Source organism: Mus musculus, chromosome 7, assembly GCF_000001635.26.
Source record: "Mus musculus strain C57BL/6J chromosome 7, GRCm38.p6 C57BL/6J".
Classification (NCBI taxonomy): domain Eukaryota; kingdom Metazoa; phylum Chordata; class Mammalia; order Rodentia; family Muridae; genus Mus; species Mus musculus.
The window spans coordinates 87,289,360-87,316,095 of record NC_000073.6 but is presented as its reverse complement, the minus strand read 5'-3'; the positions used below and the strand labels follow the sequence as shown (position 1 = coordinate 87,316,095).

Genomic DNA, 26,736 nt, shown 5'->3' with positions numbered 1-26,736 from the left:
TGACACAGAGCTTTACACTTTTCAATTTTAGTTTTGCTTTAATTTGAATTGTGCACAGGCTTGTCTTTTTGAAATAAGAAATATGTAACTTATTTTTGATTATTGGGAAAACATAATTAAGGGACTTTAGAATTTAGAGATACTCTTAATGTTTTAAAGAGACTCAATTTATAAAGACAAGGACTTTTAAAATTTGAAACATATTTAATGTTGAAATATTGATATCAAGATATCAATATTGATATCTTGGGAATAAATGAGAAAGGAAAGCAATATGTTTTCCAATATATTGATGTGTCCAGCTGACAAGGAGATCAATTGTTCTAGCTGGTCATCAGTAAAGAGAAAGATAAAATGTGCCTACATGGAAAATATTTAAAACTTCTATGTGAGACAGAGTGAGGCTGGTGGGACAGCACAGAATAAGCAAGAACATGAAGCCTGGTGTGTGAAACTAAGCGCAGGATGACAGCACTAATCTTTTGTGATGAGCGGGAGTAGGTATGGTTATGAGTGGATGTACATAGAAATACAGCAAGAGAATCATTTGAAAAAACTATTTTCCAAATATTTTCAAACCATATAAACATTTTTTTCTTCGTAATTTTTCATATCTCGGCCAAGGAAATACCTAAAAAAATTTAAATTATAAGAATTTTTTTTGCTTCAAGCAAAAAGTTTAATCTTATATATGTGATACTTGTATTCTGAAGTGGAATGTGTTCACCAGAAAAAACAAACAAACAAGATATGAAAATACTATGAACAATGCAATCTGAAATCTTTACTTGTTTATTTATTTGTCTGTTTATTTATTCATACACATTCGCACATATACCTACAGGTTGTGGTCAAGTATATATACATACATATATATATATATATATATATATATATATATATATATATATATATATATATATGTGTGTTTGTGTGTGTGTGTGTGTGTGTATCCTATATCCTATATATAGGTATCTCCATCCTACTCCTAGGATGGCAGATGTGCACTATGCCCGACTCTCACATTGATACTACAGATTGATACCATTCTTGTGTGTGAGCAGTTTCCCAACTGGGTCATATCCCTAGCCCCATTAAAAGATTTAAAGGCACACACCTTTAATCCCAGCACTCGTGAGGCAGAGGCAGGCGGATTTCTGGGTTCGAGGCCAGCCTGGTCTACAGAATGAGCTCCAGGACAGCCAGGGCTACACAGATAAACCCTGTCTCGAAAAACCAAAATAAAATTAAAAAAAAAAGATTTTAACTGAAAAAAAATCAGTATGAGTTGGAGTGTTGCTAAATATTTAAACAGGTGTCAAATTTGTTTTGAAGCTTTATTTAGAACACTATTTTATATTATAGTCAAAATAAAAAACTATCATCAGGTAATCAGCTGTAAAATATTTTAAGGCATAAATTCCTCTCAAGGTCTGTGGGCACACAGTAAAATTCCAATTCACATCCAACAATGTTTTCTAAAAACGATTCTGACATAATCTACATTTCCATTAGTATTCAGTAGAAATTTCCATACAGTACTCCTTATGACTAATAAAATATAATTTTCAAAAAAAAGGTAAGTGAGGGGTGGAGAGATGGCTCAGCTGTTAGGAGCACTGACTTGTCTATCAGAGGTCCTGAGTTCAATTCCCAGCAACCACATGATGGCTCACAACCATTTGTAACGGGATCTGGTGCCCTCTTCTGGTGTGTCTGAAGACAGCTAGAGTGTACTCTTATAAATAAAATAAATCGTTTAAAAAATGTAAATGAAATATTGGAATGTTTCTATTTCAGCTGTGGTAACCCAGAATAACCCACTCACTAAATGCACTGTTTAAATACTTTAATCATCCAAGACTTTTCACATATGTAGGAAAGTAAAAATAAGTGGAAAATCTGGACAACCTGGACAGATGAATAAAAAGTAGTCTCAGTCGTCAGTCTGACCCTTACCTTATTGCGTAGGTAGAAGCTGTAACCATGAGGAACAATACCACCACCATGCAGACACCCGTCAGACCAGGAACTGTAAGAACATTTACAAGTACATTTTGACTTAATTCATACTGGAAGAAAATTATTACCTTAACATCTAAAGTATAATTCAGTACTATAGTATGAATAGTACAGTACACTATTCAGCGGAAAACGAATTCAAATTTTATTTCTCTGTGTATACAACTCCTCAGACAAACTGTTAGAAAACCAGCACAGACTCAAGTATCCCAGCTTTCCGCCAAGGCTGGTTCCTTTGCTCCTGGCGCAGAGGCATCTATTCTTACATTGCCAAGTGCTCTATTCATAATGGTGAAAACATGGAGGGTCTTGTTTAAGCTGTCATATTGTTGAGTTTTTAAGGGGGCAGTTTCCCTATTATATGTAGAAGACACTATCTTGAAACAGATGTTCTAGCCTTCTGGCTCTTATAATCTTTCTTTCCCCTTATCTATAATATTACCACTCTGTGATGCTATTTGAAGAAAGCTTGTAGAAATATTTTCTCTTCATATCCACAGCATTCTAGGGTCTAAGACATAGCTCAGCAGGTAAAAGTGTTTTCAAAGAAGCATGAGAACTTGAATTTTATCCACGTATTTCACACAGTGAAAGTAGAAGCCAGTCCAGCAAGTTGTTCCCTGACCTACTCCCCATACACAGAAACACTGTCACACACACACACACACACACACACACACGCACACATTATAAAATGTAAAACCAGTGGTTTGATATAGTATAAAATTTATTTAAATAAATAGGAAAACTTGCACAGATGTTTAATGATCATTTTTACAGCTACAAATTTAGCATTAGACCATACACAAATCAGAATTCAGAATCACAAGATGACAAAATATCTAAGTTAAAATATAAATAGATCATTTACTATGATATTACTATAAAATTAATTTCTCTGCATATATGAAAAGAGAGAGAGAGAGACAGACAGAGAGAGAGAGAGAGAGAGAGAGAGAGAGAGAGAGAGAGAGAGAGAGAGAGAGAGAGAGAATTTCACTGTAGCTGCATATGTATCAAAAGATGGCCTAGTCGGCCATCACTGCAAAGAGAGGCCCATTGGACTTGCAAACTTTATATGCCCCAGTATAGGGGAATGCCAGGGCCAAAAAGGGGGAGTGGGTGGGTAGGGGATTGGGGGGGTGGGTATGGGGGACCTTTGGGATAGCATTGAAAATGTAAACGAGGAAAATACCTAATAATAAAAAAAAAGAATAAAAAAAAAAAAAAGAACAGATCTGACTGTCCTTGAACTTGCTTTGAAGATCAAGCTGGCCTCAAACTCACAGAAAATCAGCCTGCCTCTGCCTCTTGAGTATAGGATTAAAGGTATTCATTATCATGTTCTGCTGGTGCTATAGATATAGTAATCAATCCTAAATTACCCATCTGGGTGCCTGAAATTGGGCCAAAAGAAACTTATGCAACAAATTCTATTTGGAGAAATATATAAACTTCCCACTTCTCTGTTTGTTTGGGCATCAAGTATGGAACATTAATACTTTCACTGACATATAACCACTAAAGTAACAACCAGTCCTGGATCAGTGTAGGGACAGTGCTTGTGTGTATCATTCGGATAGCAAAGTGATCAGAGCAAGTGGACAATAATAATAATAGACCTCTCACTATGGTAGAAACAAATTTCCCTTCACACGGACTTAGTGCCATCAGGAATCATTCCCTTGTCTGATACTCCTAATACAAATTATGTCTTCTGGGCCACTTTTCCCTATGGTATTTATTTCACAGCAGTATTTTCCATTTCCTCTAGGTGATTGCTTCCTACCACATGGGAAGAAATACTAGAATATTAAGCATCAGTATAGATGAATCCTTCAAATGACTAGACTTGAGTAAAAGAAGATAAATTGTTTCGCCTTGTAAAAAGTAGAAATGTGCTGATTAATTTGCACAGAGAAATTTAGAAAAGCAACTGTGGGTCCACCCTGCTGGGAGTCAGCAGGGCCAGACTGGGTAGAAACAATCCCCACTTGATCTTGCACAGCCTGGGGTACTACTTCAAGGCGGAGAATTGAGAGAGATGGAGAAGTGGAATGATGAGAGCACTGGGGAGAGTTGCTGAACTGTTGACAGGGAGAGAGAGAGGGGGCTGAGATTGATGGCCGATCATGTGAGGACTATGGAATGGTGTGAAGCATGCCAGAGCTTAAGCATATGCAGATTTTGCCCAGGAACAACCTGCCACAGAGGGCCATGTCTGGTTCCATGGTCTTTTATTATTATTACTATTATTAGATATTTTCTTTATTTAAATTTCAAATGCTATCCCGAAAGTTCCCTGTACCCTCCCCCTGCCCTGTTCCCTTACCCACCCACTCCCACTTCTTGGCCTTGGCATTCCCCTGTACTGGTGCATATAAAGTTTGTAATACCAAGAGGCCTCTCTTCCAAGTGATGGCCGACTAGGCCATCTTCTGCTACATATGCATCTAGAGACACGAGCTCTAGGGGGTAATGATTAGTTCATATTGTTATTCCACCTATTAGGGTTGCAGACCCCTTCAGCTCCTTGGGTACTTTCTCTAGCTCCTCCTTTGGGGGCCCTGTGTTCTATCCAATAGATGACTGTGAGCATCCACTTCTGTATTTGCCAGGCACTGGCGTAGTCTCACATGAGTCAGCTATATCAGGGTCCTTTCAGTGAAATCTTGCTGGTATATGTAATAGTGTCTAGGTTTGATGGCTGATTATGGGATGGATCCCCAGGTGGGGTAGACTCTGGATGGTCCATCCTTTTGCCATGGTCTTAATGCTACATACAAGGTCTGTGTTGGTGCTCATGGCCTGTGTGTTATTCCCAAGTCATATGAATGTTCATGGTCTCTCTGTCCTGCAGCCTTAAACCATGTTGATGTCAGTCGTCAATGCCGCCACCTGGGGCCATAGTGATGTTCACAACCTATGATGCAGCTGGGAGCCATGTCTGGATCCAAGGTCTTACTGAAGCCAAGTCTGTAGGGATGTCTGTGGCCCATGTAAGTACCAAATTCCCGTGTGGTGGTCTGAGTATGCCTAGCCCAGGGTGAGGCACTATTTGGAGGTGTGGCCTTGTTGGAGTAGGTGGGCTTAGGCATTAAGACCCTCATCCTAGCTGCCTGGAAGCTAGTCTTCTCCTAGCTGGCTTCAGAACAAGAGGTGGAACTCTCAGCCCCTCCAGCCCTAAGCGTGTCATGCTCCCACCCTGATAATAATGGACAAAACCTCTGAAACCGTAAACCAGCTCTAATTAAATGTTGTCCTTTATAAGAGTTGCCTTTATCTTGGTGTCTATTCACAGCAGTAAAACCTAACTAAGACAGGTTGTGTTCTATGCTGTGGCAGGATGCCATGTTGATATCCGTGTTAGCAGTTGTACTGGGGGACCTTATCTGTGGTCCAACTACAGCAAGGAGTTTTGTTCATTGTCTGTGCTGATGCCAGAAACCATCATGTGGAAAAATCATGATCTATGCTCTCACAGACCATAAAGAGCAAATAAACTGCATAGGCAGTGTTATACATAATTACAGACAGACAGTTGAGAGAGAGGGACACGCAAAACTCTGTAACAAACTCTATTTCTATTCCACCCATAGAACACAGAAAATATGTAGGATATGCTTGAAAAGAGCATGAAGGAAGAAAGAGAGGGAAAAAGGGAGAGAGGAAGGGACAGAGATGGAGAGGTATGTGGCATGGAATATTGCGGGCTTGACTCTTGTCACTGGAAGATGAAAGAGAAGCCAAGACCTCTGAGCCAAAGTTCAAATTGATCTGACATTATGGTCTTGTAGTGATACCATTGGCAAAGTCAAATCTTGCTGAATTTGTTCTGCATACCACAGGGAATAAATTTAATGATTGTTAATTTTTTTTGATAAAATATTTTTATCTAAATTTTTTGCATTTTTTATATATCCAAGTTATTTTCACTGTTTCTTTTAATCCAGCATACAACACATTGGGTTTCTTTATGACATTTTTATTCATACTTTGTTCCTATCAAGTCTCCTCCCACTTTTGCTCTTGCTATTCTCTTCCTCCAGGTCTCTTAATCTCACACAGACCCTTCCTTCTGCTTGCATGTCACACACCTCATACTATTCTCCTTTCCCCATTTCACCCTTTAGGGTTCCAATCCTCTCTCCATGACTCCATATTTGGTTTCCTGGTCTATATCCACACCCCCTCAACACACACACACACACACACACACACACACACACACACATGTACACACACACAGATGCATACATACACATAAAAATTAAAGTAGGAATTTATTGTGGGAGAAAGAACGAAGGCTTTCTGGCTCTGGCTTATTTTGCTTAATATAACTCCCAGTTCCATCCATTTTCTGTAAATGTCATGATTTCATTTTTTTCACTGATAAATAAAATTTGATCACATATATGTATCTTAGTTCAATTTCTTGGCTCCTATGAATAAAGAAGCATTAAATTTGCATGTGCAGGAATCTGTCTGTCAAATGATTAGGAGTCCATATAGCTCAGTCACAGAGTATTCCCCAAAGTGTGCAATCCTTGGATTTAGTCCCAGAGAACTCCTGATCAAAATATATTACCTATTGTAATTAAAATTACTGAAAAGGTAAGGATTGAGACCCCCTCAATGTAGCCCCAGGTCCTACTTAGTTCAAGTAAACAGGCAAAAGCTAAATAACTTATTATGTGGATAGTTGTGTAGCTCTCTGCATCAAATTAAACATATAAAAAAGTGGTTTTCTGTGTTCAATTAATCGTTGGTTGGCATTCCAAGTGTACCATTAGATATAAAATGAAGCTTCTCTAATGAGAAATCTTGGTCTAGTGGTACATCCAGGGCAGTTAAACAACATAGAAATTGCAGCATAGAGGATTTTAAGTAACAAACATTGAATCATCCCTGAAACATTGAATGGTCCCCAATGTACCCTTGTTTAGCAACTGAGCTAAGTTCTAATCTATTAGCCATTTATGGATACAACTTCCAAGACACAGGAAAAACAGACTAAAATTAATCACTAGTCAAGTTGTACTGGGCAAAGCTAAACTTGCCTATATGGAATTACACTTATTTTTCTGAAAATACTTGATCCTCTCAAAAAATAAAGCCAAATATGTATATTTATTTTTAGGAGAAAGAAAACTGGCATGTGTTTTCTTATTTATTCATATCTACTCATATGAAAGCAACTAATTAGTAGCCTTTACAATACACAGTTGTACTAAACCTCCCTGTGTGATACTTTACAATACACAATTGTATTATACTACCCTGTGTGAATGACTCTGAGCCACATTTGTTCCCTTACACAAAATTCAGTTGGAAACACATCATATTCTACTCATTATCCTACTTCTTTTAACTTAATTAAAAACATAATTGTGTTTGTTTATGCACATTTTTCTTATTTTAATTAAATGTCAAATATTTTATGCTCATCATGGAATATATTATTGAACTAGGAAATTTTTAGTACAGAAGCATTTTTAAAGGGATGTGTGTATACTCAAAACTATTGAACTTATTGTATAAATTCTTACTTTCAATACTCTTTTCATTTCCCAAATACTAAGTGTAACTACTATATTGTACTTTTACGGCCGTTAGTTTTAAGAAATAATTTCTAAGTATACTAAAACATAATTAGGCACCAAGAGAGAAGACAATAAAATATTAAACTCACTACAGTACAAGAAAAGAACCAAGAATAATGACTATGTTAGAAAAACCTTATAATGTGTAAATCGCATCTCAAAGACTGTTGCTTTACCTAGGTGCTATTCCTGAGAATATGAAAAGGTCTCTATGGAATGTAGTCTCTACTAGAGCTAGAGTGAAGAACACAAGACAATGAGGTTTTATCTGGGTTTATTGATCTTCTACATAGTCAGAAGCATCAATTATGCTACTTTGTCTTGATGTAATACCTACATCAATATATTTTATATCTTTGAAACTGTAGATTTTGAAGAATGTTAAAAATCTCAAGGCATTCTTTCATTAAACTTCTTTTAGTAGAAAATATTAATTAAAAAACAAGTTTGTTTTAGGAAGTCATGCAACATATCTTTGAGACTTATATATATATAACATTCTGCTTGCACGTATGCCTTACAGGCCAGAAGAGGGCACCAGCTTTCACTATAGGTGTTGATGAGCAACAATATGGTTGCTAGCAATTGAACTCAGACCTCTGGAATAACAGCCGGCTCTTAACATCTGAGTCAACCATGTCTCCAGCCCCATAGAAAATATTCTTAACACGCAGTTCTGTTCTTTCTTTTGATTTAGTTCATGTGAATTTAAAATGTATTTATTTGTACATAATGCTTTGTTTTGATACTCTTTTCACTTTTATTTTTCCATCCAGTCACTAAAATTTCAGTCAAAACATGTTATTGATGAACAAAAGGCTAAGCAAAACTAAATTCTGTTCCTGAATAGAGAACTGTGAAATACTGTAACATGATTATGCAATAATTTTGTCATCAGAACAAAAACACTTTATGACTCTAAGACGTAGAAGGATAGATGTAAATAAATTACATTACTTTTTCATCATAAAACTAAGGAAAGGCAATGCATATAATTGGGTAATATGCCCCAGTCACTGTGCATGTTTTATCCTTACTAGTTAATCACTGCTAATCATTTATCACAGATTGTCTCAATGCCCCAATCCCCCTCATACTTGACATACACGCTGAAAGCATCCTTGCAGTGCAACTTTCTCCAGCATTAGGGTTAATTTTTGGGTTGTAAAGTTGTGCATTTACAATCAAATAATCTAGACTGACATTACAAATGAATATTAACAGGGAACAATTAAATGTAAATGAAAAATAACAGTGCCCCAACATATAACTTATTTTAATAAATTTCCCATTCATGGGTTTAAAGATCATGTCCCTCATATCACTTCAAGACAACTCAATTGCTAGAACTACACAAACACCAATAGTCCAATATTTTCCCTTCTACTCTGAGAGCAAGAACATGTATATTACCTGCCACAACACCCGCTATAGCAGGCCTTCATGAGACATGAGGATTATAGTGTTTTCAGTTGAGCAAATTGCCAAAAACTGAATAGCGAACCAATGTGTCTGATTACTGATTTTCTTTATTTATCCAAGACTCAAACTATTGGATTTCTTGAAAAAGCTGGCATTGCAGCATCATAAATAAACTATTAATATCAACCATAGAATGTTGTAATTTAGCATGTATCAACTGATGTATAATTTGACTATGCTTATTTTCAAAAACCTTTGTTTCATTCATTGTTGAAAAACAATAAAAACTTACTGGTTGTGAAGAGAAGCTTTCTGGGATCCTGAGAATAGAAAAGAGTAAAACATTTGACTGGAAAATAAAATGCTAGTGACACAAACCTATACAAGAAGTTTACCAGGTGTGTTGCCATATATTAGGAATGACAGCACCTTTCATCCAGTACAAGTGATAGTCTCAATTAATTAAGCCTCAGAACAATTTTGCATTATAAAAAGCAAAACTAGAGAAGTCTTACCAGCATAGAAAATGAGAGAGCATTGACCAAATTAGGACAGATTATTGATCTAATTACAGGCTGGCTCTAATGGTGGTGGTGTTTCTTCAACAATTTTGAGATACAATAGTTTAAATTATAATGCAAAATTAAATATACATATTGCATATAACATACATTATATGATGTATATATGTCTCATTATGCTGACCAGCAGATTGTAAATTTATAAATTCATTATTATTCTGCCTTTACAACCAAGATAGCTGTTAAACATATTGGGTTCAATGCTCAACCAAAAAGTAATTTTAAGACTAAAAATACCAACATAGTGGAATATTGGACAACTAAACATAGTAAGAAAGTAGGAAACATATTTATAGGTATTAAAGAAGGATGACTTTAAGAAAGAGGAACATAAAAGGAAATGATCTGCAAAGGAAACTGGAGTGCAGCCTGGAAACAAGCAACCATTGCTAATATGACAATAGGGCTGGAGGACAGTTCAGGGAGAGGAAGTGGAGATGTGAGAAGTAGAACTCAGTCTGAAATCATGACATTTGGAGAGCTGTCACTGAGAAAGCTAAGATGCTAGATTCTCCAGTGAGTCTCAACTTTGTGTGCAGTACATAATCACCTGCTCATTCTTTTTAAAACCAGCAATGCCCAGGCCCTCGTCAGACTAGCCCCACCATATTGATGTCTATAGACACTAGTAGAGGCAAGAGATTTATCAGAAATTATTTGCGGCATTCAGTTTTACAGTTTGTTTCCTTTTAGGAAGATAATCAGATGATTAGAGTGGTATTAGCTGTGAGAGTCCTCATGATATGCAAAAGAAAAAAATGGAGTCTGGGATGAGGGGAATGGTTAATGACAGGTTAGGTCACTGTAATTTATCAGAAAAGGTCAGAGAGTCAGCAGTTTGGCTTGGGTATAGTCATGACCTTGGGAAATAATGACTCTCTGAAGACACTGGGAAAGTACTAAGCAACATAGACCTGACTATTGCTATATATTTGCTGAGCATCTGATTCTGGCTCAGCACATAGAATTTAATCTCATGAACATATAAAAGATCATAAGGAACAACATTGCCCTAAGTTAGATAGCACATACTTGTAAATTCAGCTCAAGCTCATCTATCTCATGAAAATAAAGAACTCATTAAAAAAAACCAATAAATTTTTAAGTCAAATAAATTCATTATTTAGTATCGACAAATAATCAACCTACAGCTGTGCCCTTTTCCACCCAAGCACAGTAAGTGAGTTATTAAAGTATTTTTTTTCCTGAGATTGGCACTGTCGACACTCTCAACTAAATGGTAGGAATTAGACAAAAGCTGCTGGGAGTCAGAAAGCAGACCTGAGTGGCAACCTTCTGAATATTGCAGGATATAAAAAGTAGACACTGCAAACTCCCATTTTCAGCAGGAGAAACTATAGCATAGTAATTACCTGCAATTTCTATTGAAAGGGAATAAAACTCAACTTGACAACTGCATTTTAAAAGCACTCAAAGGAGCAGCAAGGTACAGATTTTCTGTAAAAATCGCAGACCCTCATTAGTTATCTAATGACAAGAGAGCAGAAAATGGAAAAGCAGAGACCACCCACCTCATTCTGGTATCTTGCTGCATTCAGTTCAAGGAAATCTTCACTGTAGTTCACTGAAAAGTTGAGGGCATTCACCAAGTGGGCGGCTACATGCACACCTACAGAACCACACCAGGTATAGGTTAGTGGGGGTTCCACATATGATCCTTGGCTAGACGTCATTTGTTCTCCATAAACAATTAGAGATTAAAACTAGAACTGCAATAGGTACATGAGCAAAAAAATATTGAATTGAAATCATTCTAAAACACAAAATCAAAGTCACCTGAATATAGATAGTTTACTAAATTTTCAAAAAATAGAGTTAAATAACTATAGTAATGTAGGTTAAGATCTAGAGAAGATTCTAACTTAATGTCTCCTCCTACAAACACACACACAGACACAGACACACACAGACACACACACACACAGTTACACACCCACACATACACACACACACACACACACACACACACACACACACACACACACACACACATTTTAAGGTTTTGCATCTATCATTACAAACATTCATTTGTTCAATAAACTGCTTACTGGTTCCTGGATCCCTTTGTATTTCACACAGTTCATCTTTCAAATAGTTCTAACCCACTCTACCTTATGCACTTCACTCTCATTCATTCCCAAATTGCAGCCTTCTGAACAGCTTCTAACCAGAAGAAATCTTTCACAATCAATAGATAATTTTCTAAACTCAACAGTAAAGGGTTCAGAGGCACTTCATGGAAAAAAAAAATCCTCTGGAAAATAGTGATTACCACATGACAACCAATCAACCTATAAAGGCAATGCCAGCACAGTGCTCATCTGACTCTGAGCTCATACTCATATAAAAGATGCATGTGTCAGAGAATTACTAGAAGTTTGAAATAACCCATTTGTTCATAGTCAGCAATGAAAATTATCTCAAGATAGGAAAGGAGGGGGAAAATGATCTGCTCAACTAGGCCTCAAAACCTCCTCCTTTCCTAATCTGTTTTCCCCTAGGGTTAAATGAGGTACACATTAACATTCTGTGATAACGTATTGATTAAAGACACTCCTGTAGCCTTGGTCCTATAACCTATCTACTAGTTTTCAATTTATCTGTAAAATCATGAAGACAGTAATGAAAGATATAAATGTTCTGTAATTATTAACTAGTCACTACAGGTTAAAATAATTTATGAAGTGTGCTGTTTCAAAGGGAAGAATGGCTTGAAAAATAGAAGAGTTTGCAGAGTGTAAAACGTAGACTATAAAATTCAGAATCACCAAATACTATTAATTACCCACAAAGAACAATGAAGGCAAGAAAGGCTGAAAATGCCAAATAACCTAAAAGTTTATTTTTAGGAATTATAATTCAGGCTAACAAGTTGGGTATCAAAATGGGTTGCATTAATATTAGGTTTATTTAAAAAGTGCCATAAACGTACAGTACTTAAGAGGGTATGTTACTGGCAGAAGAATATACAAGTGGAATAATGAAATAGAGAACCCAAAAACCTTTTCAAATGAATATAATTCATTAGTGTTTTAATAAAGAGCAGAGACAACACATGGAAGAAAAATGTAGGGTGTCAATAAACAGTCCTAGAACTACTGAATATTAAGCCCACTTTAAAAAAAAAAAAACTCAACACAATCTCTAGAAAGTCCAAGAGACTTGGAAGGCGAGAGGCCTCCAGGACTCAATGAAGATGACATTAGCTGAAATACCCAACAATAGGGAGATGAACCTGAAACGACCACCTCCAGTAGACAGACAGGGCTCCCAGTGGAAGGATGGGCCCACCCACCTACTTTCAAAAATTTTGTTGAGGGATTATCTTCTTGTTTTTGGCTAAGATCAAAAATTCAGGTGACAGCAGATGCTGGCGTGGATGTGGAGAAAGAGGAACACTCCTCCATTGTTGGTGGGATTGCAGGCTTGTACAACCACTCTGGAAATCAGTCTGGCGGTTCCTCAGAAAATTGGACATAGTACTACCAGAGGATCCAGCAATACCTCTCCTGGGCATATATCCAGAAGATGCCCCAACGGGTAAGAAGGACACATGCTCCACTATGTTCATAGCAGCCTTATTTATAATAGCCAGAAGCTGGAAAGAACCCAGATGCCCCTCAACAGAGGAATGGATACAGAAAATGTGGTACATCTACACAATGGAGTACTACTCAGCTATTAAAAAGAATGAATTTATGAAATTCCTAGGCAAATGGATGGACCTGGAGGGCATCATCCCGAGTGAGGTAACACAATCACAAAGGAACTCTCACAATATGTACTCACTGATAAGTGGATATTAGCCCCAAACCTAGGATACCCAAGATATAAGATACAATTTGCTAAACACATGAAACTCAAGAAGAATGAAGACTGAAGTGTGGACACTATGCCCCTCCTTAGAATTGGGAACAAAACACCCATGGAAGGAGTTACAGAGACAAAGTTTGGAGCTGAGATAAAAGGATGGACCATGTAGAGACTGCCATATCCAGGGATCCACCCCATAATCAGCATCCAAACATTGACACCATTGCATACACTAGCAAGATTTTATTGAAAGGACCCAGATGTAGCTGTCTCTTGTGAGACTATGCCGGGGCCTAGCAAACACAGAAGTGGATGCTCACAGTCAGCTAATGGATGGATCACAGGGCTCCCAATGGAGGAGCTAGAGAAAGTAGCCAAGGAGCTAAAGGGATCTGCAACCCTATAGGTGGAACAACATTATGAACTAACCAGTACCCCGGAGCTCTTGACTCTAGCTGCATATATATCAAAAGATGGCCTAATCGGCCATCACTGGAAAGAGAGGCCCATTGGACTTGCAAACTTTATATGCCCCAGTACAGGGGAACGCCAGGGCCAAAAAGGGGGAGTGGGTGGGCAGGGGAGTGGGGGTGGGTGGGTATGGGGGACTTTTGGTATAGCATTGGAAATGTAAATGAGCTAAATACCTAATAAAAAATGGAAAAAAAATTGATCTAGAATTGTGCGTATCTGTATCAATATATGTACAATTATGTATGTGGGCAGGTACCAATGGAGGCCGAAGACTGTTCTGGGTCCTTTGGAACTGGAGTTATTATCTTTTATGAACAACCAGATTTGAAGTCCAGTCCTCATAACTGAGCAGCACTCTGAAATGCTGAGCCATCTCTCTTAACCCTGATATCTTTCCATCTGACAGGTAAGTCACTGATCTCCTTTTAAGTCGGTTTTTCTTTAGCCTGAGAGTTATACTTTTCTGCATGTGAAGACAGTTTGCTGGGCACAATTTCACGGCAATGCTCATGTTTATCTGCTATGATTTTGGCTTCTGTGTAGAGAATCATGTGACTACAGTTGCATGGGATTATATCTGGACACACAACTCTGCCTCATTTCTCTTTGTGTCTTCTTTTTAAATTAAGTAACAAAATATACATGTGTCATAGTATATATATATATATAGAGAGAGAGAGAGCAAAAGAGGTTCAAGAAAATTTTCAAGAGTTAGTTCTCACCTTCTACCTTCCTGAGGAAAGGTTTCTTTTCTTTCTACTACACAACATATTCTAGATTAACTAGGTAGCCCTGTGAGCTTCCATTCATTCTCCTGTCTCTGAACTTGCTGTAAGTGTTCATGGATGACTGATCTACACCACTGCATGTGGCTCTTTGTGTGGGTTCTGGAGCTCACAAACTCAGGTCAAGAGGCTTGTATGGCAAATTGCTTTTACCCACTGAGTAATAGCTAAGATTCTATAAAGCCTTTTTTTTTTATATGTCAAGATTATGTTCGCTCTTCTTCAAAAGATGTGTGTGTGCTTGTGTCTCTGTGTACATATACCACATGTGCACACGTACCTGCAGATACCAGAGGAGGATGTTGGATTCCTTGGAAATAGAGTTACAAGCAATTGTGACACACTCAGGGTGGGTACTGGAAATATAACTTTGGTCCTCTGGAGGAGTCGAAGTCCTTTTAGTCACAAAATTATCTCTCTAGCCCTGCATTATTTTCTCTGGTTGTTATACTTTTGTACTTTTACTTTTGCACTAATTGTATGAAATTTTGTACTAAATTATAATTCTGTAATAAATTTAATCAAAATTGAAGTTACAAAGCATAATGACTCAATCTTTGTTCTTTTTTGGGTCTAAGGTATTGTGGGTGAGTTGATGTCCTCCTATTCATAATTGCTTTGGCTTTTCATTGTGTTTTTGTTTTCTTCTTACTTCCAAATAATTTGTAGTGTTAGAGTCTCTGATTCTATAAGGAATATTATTAACATTTTAATAGAAATTACATAGAATCTATGAATTAATATGTGACGCAATTCAAGGAAATAATCTCCTGTGCCTATGTGCTTGAGACTCTTCACCACTTTCTTTTCTTCTAGTTTCAGTGATTCTTGTTTTATGTGGAGGTCCTTGATACACTTGGACTTGAACATTGTACAAGAAGATAAGAAAGGTTTGATTTGCATTTTTCTACATGCTGACCACCAGTTGAACCAGCACTAAGGATGTTTTTAAGTGGTTTTCAGCTATTAGAGATTCCTTTGTTTGAGAATTCTGTTTACATCTGTATACCATTTTTAAAATGGGTTATTTAGTTTCCTGGTGTCTAATTTCTTGAGTTCTTTTTATAGTTTAAATATTAGTCCTCTGTTGGATGTACATTGAATACAGTTCTTTCTCCATTATTTAGGCTGCTGTTTGGTCCTATTGATGGTATCCTTAGCCTTGCTGAAGGTTTTCAGTTTCATGAGGTCCCCACTTATTAATTGTTGATTATAGTGCCTGAGCCAATGGTGTTCTGTTCAGGAATGTCTCCTGTGCCAATGTATTCAAGGAAGTTCCCAACTTTTTTTTCTATTATATTTGATATTTATGGTTTTATGTTAAGGTCTTTTATCCCGTTGAACTTGAGTTTTGTGTGACGTGATAAATGTGGTTCTATTTGCATTCTTCTACATGTAGACATCCAGTTAGAATAGTACTATTTGTTGAAGACTCTTTCTTTTTTTCCCACTGTATGGTTTTGGCTTCTTTGTTAAAAGTCTAGCGTCCAGCCGGGCGTGGTGGTAAACGCCTTTAATCCCAGCACTCGGGAGGCAGAGGCAGGCAGATTTCTGAGTTTGAGGCCAGCCTGGTCTACATGGTGAGTTCCAGGACAGCTAGGGCTATACAGAAAAACCCTGTCTCGGAAAAAAAAAAAAAAAAAAAAAAAAAAAAAAACAAACAAACAAAAAAAAAGTCTAGTGTCCTTAGGTATGTGGGTTTATTTCTGGGTTTTCAATTTGATTCCATTTTATACCCATCAGAATGGAACAGATCAAAAACTCAAGTGACAGCATATGCTGGACAGAAATTAGACCAAGAGGAAGACTCCTCCATTGCTTGTGGAAGTACAAACTTGTACAACCACTTTGGAAATCAATTTGATGGTTTATTGGAAAACTGATAATAGTTCTACCCCAAAACTCAACTATAACACTCCTGGACATATACCCAAAATATGCCTTACTATACCACTAGACACTTGCTCAATTATGTTCATAGCAGCTTTATTAGTAATAGCCAGAAATTGCAAACAACTTAAATGTCCTTAACTGAAGAATAGAAAAAGAAAGTTTGGTATATCTAAACAATGTAATTCAGCTATTAAAAACAGAGACATCATGAAATTTGCAGACAAATGGGCGGACCTAGAAAATATTACCCTGAGTGAGGTAACTGAGACTCACGAAGACACACATGGCATTCACTCACTTATAAGTGGGCATTAGCCATAAAGTACAGGATAACTATGCCACAATCCACAGTCTCATAGAAACTAATAGGAGGGCACATAGGAGGATGCTTGAATTTCATGCCAAAGAGTAAATAAAATAGACATTGGAGGTGGAATGAATAAGGGATCTGGATGAGAGGAGGTTGAGGATCAGTGAGATTGGGGATCAGGTGTGGGGAGATGGGGTTGGGTGAGAGAGGTTGAGAAAGAGAACAGAAATTGATAGAGATCATCTCTGGGAATATTTGGAGACCTGGGGCAGTGGAGACTGCCAGGAATCTATGGGGGTGTCCATAGCTGAGAACCCCTAGTAGCACAGGACATAGAGACTGAAGTGGCCACCTCCTATAGTGAGGTAGAACTTCCAGTGGAGGAAGGAGGACATCAACTCACCCACAATACCTTTGACCCAAAATCTGTTCTGCCTACAAGATGCACAGGGAAAAAAAATAGAGGCAGAGATTGAGGTAATATTCCAATGACTGACCCAACTTGAGACCAATACAATGGGAGAAAGCTAATTTATGACACCATTAATGATACTCAGCAATGTTTGCAGACAGAAGCCTATCATAATTCTGCTGAATGGCTTCATTCAGCAGCTGATGGAAACACATGCAGAGACCCAGAGTCAAACATCAGGAGGACATTGAGGAGTCTTGTGGAAGAGTATGGGATGTAAGTGAGTGAGCAAGAGGAGTCAGGGATACCACAAGAATACCTACAGCGTTAACTAACCTGGGCCCACGGGGCTCACAGAGACTGAACCACCAACCAAAAAAACATGCAGAGGCTGGACCTAGGACCCTTCTGCACCCATGTTGCAATTTGATGTCCCACAGTAGGAAGGTACCCAAGTGGGGTTCTTTCCCTTCTATAAGGATTCATGAGGGAGGAATGGGGAATAGAGAAGAGAGTGGATCTGCAACCAGGAGGTAACATAAATAAATCAGTTAATGGGGGAAAATGTATCATATCAGAGAGAAGAGAAACATGAACTTGCAGAACACTAAGTATGCTCAGAACAATGAAAATGTTCATTATGATACAGTAATCATGGATACTCATCACTATTTACATACTTAAACTTATATCATATTAGGTAGAAATATTCAAGATTAAAACTTAAAGTTTACATTTGCTAACTTGAAATGAATCCAGATAAAATTACACAGATGTAAAGTCTATTCTTCTATACAATTTATATCATCAATATAAATAATACTTATCAAATACATCTTGACCTAGAATCCTATTTTAAAATGAAAATTTCACATTTCTAATATTCATTTTTATGTAATACAATCTTACCTTTAAGCCTGGAGTAAGTCTCCTTATTTTAAACTTTACAAATGAACTTATTTACTATTACAAGAAAATCAGTATGAGCTTACGTCTAGCATTTGGAAAACTTAATGCAAAATGCCACAAGAAACACCTATGCTCTGTAACTGCCCTCACAACTCTCTTCTAACTCTCACAAAAGAGGCACTAACATAAATAACTAGAAAATCATCAAATAAGATCATTAGAGTTGAAAACATACAGAACAACACAATCAAGGCTTTCTACCTTGGTAACATATACAATTCTAATAAAATAGTGCCTTTTAGCTCTCTCACCTGAGAAAATACAGATAGTTACACCACATGTGATGTGTAGAGTCTTGCTTTTATCCAACAATCTTCTTGTTCTCCTGCTAGGGACCTAAATAAAAATTATTTAATACAGTAAAAATAATACAACCAGTCAAAATATGCTTAAAAATGTTCACTACAGTATTGATCATATCATGAAAAATATTGAAAATTCAACACAAGTCTCCTAGTCAAAAGTGAGAGAACCGTGGCATAACTAGTCTCTGAACCCTTTCAAATGAATGTGAAAAGATGTTATTTACTTGAAAAAAACACCTGAAAAACATAAACTGTTAGATGACACAGTTAGAAACTACACTGTGATTCCACAAAATGTCACTGTACATAAATGTCTATGATGACATTTGTCCCCAACTGTCATGAGCAGTTGTTCTGTTGGACCACATTCAGGGGAAACTTTCTGAAAACCTGGTATATATAATTTTTAAAATTTAAATTTAATAGAATATAGTATATCCTTTGTGCTGCAAAACCCTAAGGTTATTTTTAAGTTAGACCAATGGGATCTGTGGTTTTAAATGTTGGCTTGATCTTGTAGAAAAATAAATGTCAAGAATTTTTGAATATCTGTGCTTCATACTGGGCAACAACTCTTTAAGACCTATTACCTACTGAGAAACATACGAGGGAACTTTTCACTTTCTGGCACTTATAGTGCTTCTCTTCATGCCAAGCCAATGACCAGTAGAGATCAAATCCTAGCATTTAACAATAGTAGGCAACCTAGGGAATGCTATTTCCATAAAATACTGCGAAAATAAAGTGTTTCCAAATATAATTACCTTAGAAAACTAAAAAAAATATTGATTCAGTAAATCAGCATTACACACTTCAAAGATCACTAAAACCTCTGAAAATGTAATTATTTATCCATGAATCCCTCATTATTTTAGTAGAAAATCAAAATATACATACAAACATGAGCATGCTCACACTTACAGAAAGCACTAATTAAAGAAAAAAATGCAGTTTTTTTTTAATGACAAAGTAGTTCTCTTTCTTGCCCCTCTCATTTTACTACAACAACAACAACAAACATTTGAATTGAGGATCACTATTCAATACAATCATCTATTTAAGCCTTTTGCATAGCTCACAAGGAGTCATGTGTGTTAAGCAATTGGAAATTGCAAACAGTAGCAATCATTTTGAACAATACTCAAAGAACACAGTCCTCTGGCTTGCTCACCTGGATTTTCTAAATAAAACACCAATCTCAATGAGGTCTGATACAGTAGAGAAGCTCTAAGAGCTGGAATTAGCTCTGCCACTCATTTATAGCTGATCTTGGCTTGGTCACATTTTCCATACCCCAGGTTCTCAAGCTTAAATTGAACCAGTAGTGTCTGATTATAGAGTTGTAGTTAGGAGTCATCATAGCACTGAACATAGTACCTGTAAGCATGGTGGATGATATGTCTGTGATCTTCTTCCCTGGTCTAGTTTACAGAATAGTTGTCTGACCACTTTTAAAGGTAATGTATCCCTTACCACCACTGAGAAGAGATATTCTAAATAAAACCAGCTCATAAAAACGGAACAACTAATACGTGATTATTACACTAGATCCTGCCATAGAAATTCATGAATAAGATTTTCTTTTCTGTACCTTCTGTGATCCTCGAAGATAAGCCAGGACTGTCCGGCACATAGGTAAAAGGATGAGGCTGCAGTTGAGGTTCAGGACAGATGCAGATGCTCTGCTTAAACACAATCCTAGCTGAACAAATAAGGCAAGGGTCAAAACAGAGTCAAGTACAAAGGAAAAGCAGCCTGTGGTCTGAAGTTGTATGTGTCACCTCGCTTGTTAAGGACCATGTTAAATGCCAATTCCTTCAAGAATGCTGTAGAGTTTCTTTGATCTTACCAAAGCTCCCAAACAAGTTCTTTCTACTCTCACTAGCCTTAAAACTTATTTTTTCTCCATTTTGCTGGTGATATAATCACCTTAATATACTTTTTCATTTCAGGGTCAATTTCTTATACAATCCTAGATGGAAGATGCCTGAGATCTCATCCAAGTGTGTTCTATACATCCACAATCAAGTTGCACAGAAATCTGTATTCACTGACAAGCTCAGAAGAGTTTGAAAAGAAACTGGATTTGTGTTCTTACCTCTCTCTGATATTTTCTCCATTTCTGCCCAGCCTACTCATTCTCATACACTTGTCTTCAAGCTCTTTACCCTGTAGTTTGATTTCGCTACAGCATCATCTTAAAACTTTATTCCCCTTGAGTGTTTCCCTGATCTGAGGATTGGAAATATCCCAATGTTACTAGGACTTCCATTGCTTTTGTAATCTCATATCATGTTTTCAGCACTCTTCTATTATCACTTCTTTTTAAATTTTATTTTATTTTAAAATGACAAATAAGTACTCTACACATTCATTAGGTAAAATGTGAAGCATTACTATAAACAGTGTAGAAAATCTCAAACCAGACTAACATCACTTCCTACTTAGCATCAATACTTTCCAATTTTTGGCACTAATATCACTTGCAATTCCACTATTTTCAGCATTGTAAAACATACAATATGTTACTGACTTGGGAATTCCACACTGTTTAACTGGCTATCAGAACTTGTCCCTCCAATCTACACTTCAACTAGTATTTTCCCTCCCTTGACCATCACTGCAAGTCCCTGGCAGTCATTATTCTACTCTTTGATTGTGTGGATTGAACTATTGTTAAATTTGAAATGTAAATAACATCAGGATAGTTGTCTTCTGCGTATAACTCACTTAGCTAAGCACACCCAGCTCATAATGTTGTTACAAATTAGTAATTTGACAAAAGACCATGTCTAGTAAAACTGTAATTCACAAGTTTAAATATATAAGTTATTTTGTCATTTTAGTGTGCTTTGCTTTAGCTTTTTTAGGAAATCCATTTCCATTTGATCACTGTTAAAATACTTTTCATGTTTGAATAAAGAATTATACAAAATAAATCCTATAATCATATGTGAAGATACCTTGTCTATCTTTACTGGTCATGTACAGTTTGACAACTTTATATTTATTTATATTAACTCCTGGAACATAAGGAAATAATTATTGTTAATAATATCTCTTCTATATGGGAGAACAAAGTGCCATCCTGATATTAATATTTTACACAACGAAAACAACCACCAGCTTGGAAGTTACAGAACTAAAATGCCAACTTAAGGACGCTGCTTCAAGCACCATTGTACAGCACAGAAGGAAATAGCAGGCAGTAAATACTTTGATGACAGATCAATGGAAATCAGGAGTAACTTATTTTACAAAACTGCCCTAAATAAATCTTCCCTCCCAATAGCTCTTTCCATAAGATGGTCCTTGTTCTTGTTCATTTTTTTAAAAAATGTTATTTTTATTAGATATTTTCTTTATTTACATTTCAAATGCTATCCCCTTTCCTTGTTTTTGTTCTTAACCATTAGAGAAGCCTGAGATGCAAATACTGTAGTTGTACTAGAGAAAGCAACCAGAATGTGTCAGGAAATGTTGTTATTTGTCTAGAACGGATTTAGAACAGTTCTCTGAATGGAACTCAATGTGAGGGAGACTAGCCCTGTCTTTTCTAAAGACAGAGAAAGCCACTGGGGCTAAATCTCAGTGAGGGTCTGACCCTTACCTTGGGCTCAATGCTCAGGCATCTGTCCTGAGCTTGTTTTTTAATCCTCTGCCAACAAGAGGACAGGATATTTTGCTAGTGCTTTTCCTCAGGAAAATGATAGTGACATGTGGCCAAATATTGACAAGAACTCACTGACTCTTGGGTCAATGGCAAAATAGCTGATGAACATGGCTGCAAGGGAAGCGACTCTCTTCACATCCATGATAATGTGTACTTGGGCCTGCACCTGAGAGCTTAGGTGGCCTACACATACTTCATGACCATGGGTTATGAAGTCAAAATTAATCTAGATTCATGAGGTGTGGAGAAGTCTACTTTTCAAGATAAAGGATTTAAAACAAAAGGTTCTAAAGTAGGTATCATATTATCCAGTATTCAGGAAGTAGATAATGAAAGGTTGTGAGTTCAGCCTGAGCTACAACTGAGACTCTTTTTCAAAACACAAGGCAAACATGTTCCTCTTTGTTACTATCACTCATATATTTGTGACATTTCAAACCTGACTAAAATGTTAACTATTGATGAAACTGTTCTTTGCTTTCAACTTCATTTTTCCACTTACCAGGGTTTGTATTCTACATCTGGCCATGGACTCACAGCCTATAAAGATTTTTTTCTTTTTCATTTTTTATTAGATATTTTCTTTATTTACATTTCAAAATTTCAAATGTTATACCCTTTCCTAATTTCCCCTCTGAAAATCCCCTATCCCTGGCCCCCCTGCTCCCCAACCCACTCACTCTAATTCATGGTCCTGGCACTACCCTATACTGGGGCATAGTACCTTCACAGGACCTAGGGCCTCTCCTTCCATTGATGACCGACTAGGCCATCCTCTGCTAAATATACAGCAAGAGCCACAAGTTTCACCATGTGTTTTCTTTGATTGGTGGTTTAGTTTCAAGGAGCTCTGGGAGTGCTGGTTAGTTCATATTGATGTTCCTCCTATGGGGTTTCAAACCCCTTCACCTCCTTGGGTACTTTCTCTAGCTCCTTCATGGTGCACCTTCTGCTAGATCCAATGGGTGAATGTGAGCATCAACTTCTGTATTTTCCAGGCACTGGCAGAACCTCTCAGGAGACAGCTATATCATGCTCCTGTCAGCAAGCTCTTGTTGGCATCTGCCATAGTGTCTGAGTTTGGTGGTTGTTTATGGGATGGATCTCCAACTAGGGCAGTCTCTGGATGGCCGTTCCTTCAGGCTCTGCTCCAAAATTTGTCTCTGTAACTCTTTCCATGGGTATTTTGTTCCCTCTTCTAAGGATTCTGAGCTTCTGGGCTAATATCCCCTTGTCAGTGAGTGCATATCATGTGTGTTCTTTGGTGATTGATTGGGTTACCCCACTTAGGATGATATCCTCCATATCCATCCATTTGTCTAAAAGTTTCATAAATTCATTGTTTTTAATTGCTGAGTAGTACTCCATTGTGTAAATGTACCACACTATCTTTATCCATTGCTCGGTTGAGGGACATCTGGGTTCTTTACATTATCAGGCTATTATAAATAAGGCTGTTATGAACATATTTGAGCATGTGTCCTTATTACATGTTGGATCATCTTCTGGGTATATGCCCAGGGGTGGTATTGCTGGATCTTCTGATAGAACTATGTCCAATTTTCTGAGGAACTGCCAAACTGATTTCCCGAGTGGTTGTACCAACTTGCAGTCCCACCAACAATGGAGGAGTGTTCCTTCTTCTCCACATCCTTGCCAGCATCTGCTGTCACCTGAGTTTTTGATCTTAGCCATTCTGACTGGTATGAGATGGAAACTCAGGGTTGTTTTGATTTGCATTTCCCTGATGATTAAGGATGTTGAACTTTTTTTCAGGTGCTTCTCAGCCATTCGGTATTCCTCAGTAGAGAATTCTTTGTTTAGTTCCATACCCCATTTTTAATAGGGTTCTTTGGTTTTCTGGAGACCAACTTCTTGAGTTCTTTATATATATTGGATATTGGTCCCTTACCTGATTTAGGATTGGTAAAGATCTTTTCTCAATCTATTGGTTGCCTTTTGGTTTTACTGACAGTGTCCTTTGTCTTACAGAAGCTTTGCAATTTTATGAGGTCCCATTTGCCGAATCTTGATCTTACAGCACAAACCATTGGTGTTCTATTCGAGAATATATCCCCTGTGCCCATACCTTTGAGGCTCTTCTCCACTTCTCTATAACTTTGAGTGTCTCTGGATTTATGTGGAGTTCTTTGAACGACTTAGACTTGAGATTTGTACAAGGAGATGAGAATGGATCAATTTGCATTCCTCTACATGCTAACCACCAGTTGAGCCAGCACCGTTTGTTGAAAATGCTGTTTTGTTTTGTTTTATCCCTCACTGGATGGTTTTAGTTCCTTTGTCAAAGATCAAGTGACCATAGGTGTGTGGGTTCATTTCGGGGTCATCAATCCTATTTCATTGATCTACATGTCCATCACTGTACCAATACTATGCAGTTTTTTGTTTTTTTTTTTTTAATCACAATTGCTCTGAAGTATAGCCTGAGGTCAGAGATGGTGATTCCACCAGAGGTTCTTTTATTGTTGAGAATAGTTTTTGCTATCCTAGTTTTTTTGGTATTTCAGATGAATTTACAAATTTCACTTTTAACTCTGTGAAGAATTGGGCTGGAATTTTGATGGAGATTGCACTGAATCTGTAGATTGCTTTCAGCAAAAGAGCAATTTTGACTATATTAATCCTGCCAATCCATGAATATGGGAGATCTTTCCATCTTCTGCGATCTTCTTCAATTTCTTTCTTTAGAAACTTGATGTTCTTATCATACAGCTCTTTCACTTCCATAAAGTCATACCAAGGTACTTTACATTATTTGTGACTATTGTGAAGGTTGTTGTTTCCCTAGTTTCTTTCTCAGCCTGTTTATCCTTTGCATAGAGAAAGGTCACTGATTTATTTGAGTTAATTTGTATCCAGCTACTTCACTGAATTTGTTTAACAGGTTTAGGGGCTCTCTGGTGGAATTTTTGGGGTCACTCATGTATACTATCATATCATCTGCAAATAGTGATATTTTGCCTTTCCGATTTGTATCCCTTTGTCCTCCTTTTGTTATCTAATTGCTCTGGCTAGGATTTCAAGTACTATATTGAACAGGTAGGAAGAGAGTGGGGAGCCTTGTCTAGTCCCTGATTTTAGTGAGGTTGCCTTCAGTTTCTCACTGTTTAGTTGATGTTGGCTACTGGTATGCTATATATTGCTTTTATTATGTTTAGGTGTGGGTCTTGAATTCCTGATCTTTCCAAGACTTTTATCACGAACAGATGTTGGATTTTGTCAAATGCTATCTCAGCATCTAATAAAATGATCATGTGGTGTTTGTCTTTGAGTTTGTTTTATATGGTGGATTATGTTGATGGATTTCCATATATTGAACCATCATAGAATCTCTGGGATGATGCCTACTTAATCATGATTGGTGATTAATTTGACGTGTTCCTGGATTTGGTTTGTGAGAATTTTATTGAGTATTTGTGCATTGATATTCATAAGGAAATTGGTCTGAAGTACTCTTTCTTTGTTGCATCTTTGTGTGGTTTAGGTATCAGAGTAATTGTGGGCTCATAGAACGATCTGAGTAGAGTACCTTATGTTTCTATTTTGTGAAATCATTTGAGAAGTATTGGAATTCAGGCTTCTTTGAACGTCTTATAGAACTCTGCACTAAAACCATCTGATCCTGGGCTTTTTTTGGTTGGGAGAGTATTAATGACTGTTTATATGTCTTTAGGGGTTATGGGACTGTTCAGATAATTAGTCTGATCCTGGTTTTACTTTGGTACCTGGTACCTGTCTAGACAATTGTTCATTTCATCCAGGTTTTCCAGTTTTGTTGAGTATAGATTTTTGTAGTAAGATCTGATGATTATTTTCGATTTCCTCAGATTCTGTTGTAATTGGAAATTAAATGGAATCTTTCTTTTCATTTCAGATTTTCTTAATTAGGATACTGTCCCTGTTCACTCTAGATAGTCTGGATAGTGGTTTATTTATCCCGTTGATTTTCTCAAAGAAAATTGATTGGTTGATATTTTTGTATAGTTCTTTTTGTTTCCACTTTGTTGATTTCAGCCCTGAGTTTGATTATTTCCTGCAGTCTACTCCCCCTGGGTGAATTTACTTCCTTTTTTTTCTAGAGCTTTTAGGTGTGCTGTCAAGCTGCTAGTGTATGATCTCTCCGGTTTCTTTTTGGAGGCACTCAGAGCTTTGAGGTTTCCTCTTAGGAATACTTTCATTGTGTCCCATAAGTTTGGGAATGTTGTGGCTTCATTTTCATTAAACTCTAAAAAGTCTTTAATATCTTTATTTCTTCATGATCAAGTTATCATTGAGTAGAGTTTTGTTCAGCTTCCATGTACTTTCTATTATTTATGTTATTATTGAAGATCAGCCTTAGTCAGTGGTGATCTGATAGGGTACATGAAATTATTTCAATATTTTTGTATCTGTTGAGGCCTGTTTTGTGACCGATTATATGCTCAGTTTTGGA

At 37.0% G+C, this 26,736-nt stretch overlaps 1 protein-coding gene across 8 annotated transcripts in view; it reads right to left on the bottom strand.

The window, feature by feature from the left end:
• Nox4 (NADPH oxidase 4) overlaps nt 1–26,736 on the bottom strand; it is a 154,281-nt gene that overhangs the window by 82,615 nt on the left and 44,930 nt on the right. For 5 of the 8 annotated variants that reach the window (XM_006508012.2, XM_017322347.2, XM_011241854.3 and 2 more), the window contains exons 3-7: nt 20,202–20,312; nt 18,557–18,641; nt 11,161–11,258; nt 9,340–9,367; nt 1,960–2,032 (exon numbers count right to left, since the gene is read on the bottom strand). In XM_006508012.2, the coding sequence (XP_006508075.1) occupies nt 1,960–2,032; nt 9,340–9,367; nt 11,161–11,258; nt 18,557–18,641; nt 20,202–20,312 (395 nt within the window). The remainder of the gene's footprint in view (nt 1–1,959; nt 2,033–9,339; nt 9,368–11,160; nt 11,259–18,556; nt 18,642–20,201; nt 20,313–26,736) is intronic. The other 3 variants (NM_001285833.1, NM_001285835.1, XM_006508010.3) reach the window with 1 other exon arrangement.